Consider the following 5000-nt stretch of genomic DNA (forward strand, 5'->3'; position numbering starts at 1 on the left):
CTCTCTCTCCCTCTCCCTCCCTCTCTCCCTCTCTCTCTCCCTCTCTCTCTCTCCCTCTCTCTCTCTCCCTCCCTCTCTCTCTCTCTCCCTCTCTCTCTCTCCCTCCCTCTCTCTCTCTCTCTCCCTCTCTCTCTCCCTCCCTCTCTCTCTCCCTCTCTCTCTCTCTCTGTCTCTCGGTCTCCCTCGGTGTCTTTCCGCTGGGCTGGGTTGGTTTGGGGTTGCCAGGACAATGTGGTGCGCAGTTTTAAGTACTCCCCCCTGACCTTCCTGCCCCTCACGCTGTATGAACAGTTCCACCGTGCAGCCAACCTCTACTTCCTCCTGATGGTGGTGATGCAGGTCAGATTGTGGGTTTCCTCTCTTTCTCTCTCTCTCTCTCCCTCCATCTCTCTCTCTCATGTGTGTGTGTGTGTGTGTATGTGTTTTCGGACTCAACACATAATTTGTGGTTCATGCGAATGTGCCAGTTACAGGAGCACTCATATTGTGCGTGGGTGGGTGAGTGTGCATGTATGCGTGCGTGTGTTGGTGCGCGTGCGTGCGTGTGTTGGCGTGCGTGCGTGTGTGTGTATACTGTATGTGTACTCTGTACCGTTCCCCATTTGTGTGTGGTCAGTGTGTCCCCGCCATCTCGTCCATCCCATGGTACACCACGACCATCCCCCTGATGATGGTGCTGTCGGTGCGGGGGTTCCAAGACTTGGCCAACGACTTGGTGAGATCACTCACTCCCTCACTCACCCACCAATCACCCACCCCCCACCCCCGGTCCCCCTCCCCTCCCCTTTATTCGCTCATTGTCTTCATTGACTCCTTGTCCTCGCCTCGTTGACAAACCGGCGTTCCCATTTGCATTAATTCTCCCAGCCATCATTAGGACGTGGCCTCCTGGAAGGCACAGATGATGTTTTGCATGGTGAAATTCTCTGGTTAAGTGCATCGCTGAGTTATGGTCGTTAACAGCTTTGGTGAAACGCTTGCATGACCCTCTATTGACTAATAATTTACTGAAGGGTGTAAATCTCTCCGCTTGTGTCACTATCGGGTCCCGTAATGGTGTTCACACACCCTTTCATGACTCCCCCCCGCTCTCTCTGTACTCTATACCTCTTTCACCCCCCCCATTTTCCTTCTGCCTCTGTCTTTGCCTCTTTCATGACCTCTACTCTCCTCTCTCTCTCTCTCTCTCTTTCTCTCTCCCCCTCTCCCTCTCTCTCTCTCCCTCTCCCTCTCTCTTTCTCTCCATCTCTCTCTCCATCCCTCCATCTCTCCTAGGCCCGGAGACGCAGTGACTCCCAGATTAACAGTCGACCCTGCGATGTCCTTCTCTCTCAGAGGTGAACACAAAGGCACGAGTCTAGTCCCACTAGGGCCGCATCACATGTATGTAAACCTACTGATGTCAGTGCTCGATGAGAGGACATTTTAGTTGCTTGCGTGAAACTGAAGGATTGTGCTTCCTGTAGCTCTATAGCCGCAACCTCTCCTCTCTCCTCTCCCCTCTGGCCCCGCTCACCCGCTTGTCCCCTCTGTCCCCTCTGTCCCCTCTCCTCTCCTTTCTCCTCTCTCTCCTCTCCTCTCTCCTCTCTCTCTCCTCTCAGCTTCAGCGCGGCCCAGTGGAAGGATGTTTGTGTGGGAGACGTGTTGCGGATTCACAAAGACCAGATCATCCCGGTGAAGTTGTGTGCTACAGCTCAGTGTTACTCCAGGCCAGTCCTGGGGTAACTATAGGGTAGCTAGTCCTGGGGTAACTATAGGGTGCTAGTCTTGGGGTAACTATATAATGGCTAGTCTTGGGGTAACTATATAATAGCTAGTCCTGGGGTAACTATAGGGTGGCTAGTCCTGGGGTAACTATATAATAGCTAGTCCTGGGGTAACTATAGGGTGGCTAGCGTAGACAGACTGTGCAGATTGTGAGCTCATGTGTGTGTGTGTGAGTGTGTCAATCTTTCCCTCCTTATATCCCCTTCTCCCTCTGTCCTCTCCTTCATTATTCCCCCTCTCCCTCTGTCCTCTCCTTCATTATTCTCTCTCTCCCTCTGCTACCGTCGTAGGCGGACCTCCTCCTCCTCTGCAGTTCCGAGCCACACAGCCTGTGCTATGTGGAGACGGCTGATATCGACGGGTAAGACCTGCTCGTCCCCTCTCCCTTTGCCTCTTTCATGTCCCCCCTCCTCTCTCTTTCTCTCCCTCTCTCTCTACATCTCTCTCTCTCTCTGGCCCAATCCCATTTGCCCCTACCACTTAGCCCTACCCCTCCATTTTGCGCGTTCACATGTAGGGGTAGGGTGTCCTGATTCTTGTTGAAATGGAGGGGTAGGGCGATGTGGTAAGGCCCTCCAAACTGAGGCACACTCCAAATGGAGTTACAAACCAAGTGTTATGCAAAATCTCTCTCTCTCCCTCTCCAGTCCGGACCATGTCTGTTTATTTAGTTTGAGCTGGTGAGGTTGTGATGACATTGCCGTCCCTCTGTTGCCAGGGAGACCAACCTGAAGTATCGCCAGGCCTTGGCTGTCACCCACACAGAGCTGACCTCTGACCCCACGGAGCAAAGCCTCGCTGCCTTCGACGGTAGCGTCCAGCCTCACACTCAGTCCATGAACTGGAATGAATTGGAACAGCTGCCATATAGTATATGCCACCATAATGAGAGGAAAATGGAAAAAACTATGCGTCATGCAGAACCTCTTAATCGAGCTCTTAATCATAAAGGCAGAACACAGATGCAAATACCGAAATAGGCAAATGCTCTCTCTTTCTCTTTCTATCCCCCCCTCGCCCCCCCCAGGTGTCGTGCTGTGCGAGGAGCCCAACAGTCGCCTGTACTCCTTCCGAGGGCAGCTCCACTGGAGGGGGGAGTGCCACCCGCTGGACAGCGAACACATCCTCCTCAGAGGGACCGTGCTGCACAACACAGACCTTGCCTACGGCATGGCCGTCTTCACCGGTACTGACCCAGACGTACATGATAGAACACACACCGCCTGCTCCAACATATATACTTTGTAAAGCCTTACCGGTCCGATACACTCTCCCGCCCTCCATTACTTGAAGTCGTACTCATTGATCGAATATGACTTGATTGGTGAAAGCTTGAGCCGTAGTGGAGCCCTTGCTAAATGGAGCGGAGGAAGGAAGCATTATCTAGACAGTGTTCTAATAGGGCTATAAATCAGAGACCCTGATTGGTGTGTCCCCACTCCGCACTGATACCCCCCCGACCACGGGCACTTGGACATAGACTCCAGGGAAGGCTGGAGGTCGACATCGGTCGGGCTCATTGTAATGCACGGAATGGAATGAGGAATGTGTGTTTGATGCAATTTCTCATCCCGTTCCATATGTTACAATGAGCCCGTCCTCCGATTTCTACCCCCACCAGCCTCCCCTGGTAGAGCCTCTGTCTGCACGCAGCAAGGCCCAGTGCGGTGAACCTGCGGTATGTATGATAACACATGATGGAGTTGTTGACTCTGCGTCTGTCAGGTTCAGACTGTAAGATCCTGAGGAACTGTGGTCGGCTGAGACAGAAGATGACTCAGCTTGAGAGGTTCCTCAACAGAGTTGTCATTGGGGTGAGTGGGTGGGATTTTGTGTGTGCGTGTGCGTGTGTGTGTGTGTGTGTGTGTGTGTGTGTGTGTGCATGCGTGGGCACATGAGTGCATACATTCATACGTGTGTGTGTGTGTGTGTGTGTGTGTGTGTGTGCTTGTGCATCTGTGTGTGTGTGCGTGTGGCTGTGTGTTTGTGTGTGTTTACGTCTGTGTGTGTGTGTCTCAGATAGTGCTGTTCCTGCTCCTGGCTGCTCTGCTGCTGGCCGTAGGGGCGGGGGTGTTTGCGGGGAGCGTGTCGCCCCACAGCGAGGTGCTGTCTGTGTTAGTGGTCAACGCCTCGCCCGCCTACACGGCCTTCCTGACGTTCTGGAGCTACGTGATCCTGCTCAGCCCAGCCATGCCCATGTCCCTGTACATCTCGTGAGTGCTACAGTGCTACAGTGGTACAGTGCTACAACCAGTACCAACCATAGGCCAATTATGTAATAACAACACCATTATTAGCTATGTAACTACATAACACCCGTCACCCATGATGACGATGTAACAACCATTACTAGTGTAACTAGAATGTTACTACACAGGCATAGGAATAACTTACTGTACAGTTTAAGTGTTACAAAGCACAAAGTGTTATAAAGTGGAGTTCTAGAACAGTCTAAGGCAGGATAGGGTTGTGCATGTCTACACTGTGTGTGTGTGTGTGTGTGTGTGTTCATGTGTGTGCGTGTGTTCATGTGTGTGCGTGTGTTTGTGTGCATGCGGGGCGCATGAGTGCATGCATACATCCATGTGTGTGTGTGTGCGTGTGCCTGTGTGTGTGCCTGTGTGTGTGTGCCTGTGCGTGTGCGTGTGTGTGTGCGCAGGTTTGAGATGGTCCACGTGGTGCACAGCCTCTACATCGGCTGGGACGCGGAGCTGCGCCGGGGCGACACCAGGGCCCAGGCCCGCAACACCGCCCTCAACGAGGAGCTGGGCCAGGTGGGACACCTGCTGAGCGACAAGACCGGCACGCTGACCCAGAACCAGCTACTGTTCCGCCAGTGCTGCATCGCCGGGGACGTGTACGGTACGGGTGACATACGATCTCTTCAACGTCTATCTACTACGCTCCCCTACGACCTCTGACCCCCCCCCGAGGGACACGATCTGGGGAGGGAGTGGGGGGGCGGGGGGGGGTCTGGTTACTGTGGTGTCTGGAGACGTTAGTGCACTCCCCAAAATACCAAATCAGGGCACTACTAACATAAGTCTTGAAATATGAAAGCAGACTCTCCCCTTAACATTAACTATTAACACGGCGGGGAAGCCCACGTGTGTCGGGGTGTGTAACACGACCCCTGGGTAGGATCACACTACCCCATCTGTCCTCTGTCTCCTCTCCTCCTCCTCCGTGTCAGGACAGACACACCGCGTGACGTTAGAATTATAAGGCTCTAT

At 53.4% G+C, this 5000-nt stretch overlaps 1 protein-coding gene across 1 annotated transcript in view; it reads left to right on the forward strand.

The window, feature by feature from the left end:
- Positions 1-5000, forward strand: part of atp8b3 (ATPase phospholipid transporting 8B3) — a gene marked incomplete at both ends in the record, with an annotated part of 15572 nt that overhangs the window by 902 nt on the left and 9670 nt on the right. The window contains 10 exons of the mRNA XM_080536039.1: positions 226-339; positions 617-715; positions 1276-1337; positions 1602-1674; positions 2058-2128; positions 2486-2577; positions 2795-2953; positions 3493-3581; positions 3787-3980; positions 4427-4629. Of these exons, the coding sequence (XP_080392165.1) occupies positions 226-339; positions 617-715; positions 1276-1337; positions 1602-1674; positions 2058-2128; positions 2486-2577; positions 2795-2953; positions 3493-3581; positions 3787-3980; positions 4427-4629 (1156 nt within the window). The remainder of the gene's footprint in view (positions 1-225; positions 340-616; positions 716-1275; positions 1338-1601; positions 1675-2057; positions 2129-2485; positions 2578-2794; positions 2954-3492; positions 3582-3786; positions 3981-4426; positions 4630-5000) is intronic.

The sequence above is a fragment of the Nansenia antarctica genome, assembly GCF_963989245.1.
Source record: "Nansenia antarctica genome assembly, chromosome: 7".
Taxonomy (NCBI): domain Eukaryota; kingdom Metazoa; phylum Chordata; class Actinopteri; order Argentiniformes; family Microstomatidae; genus Nansenia; species Nansenia antarctica.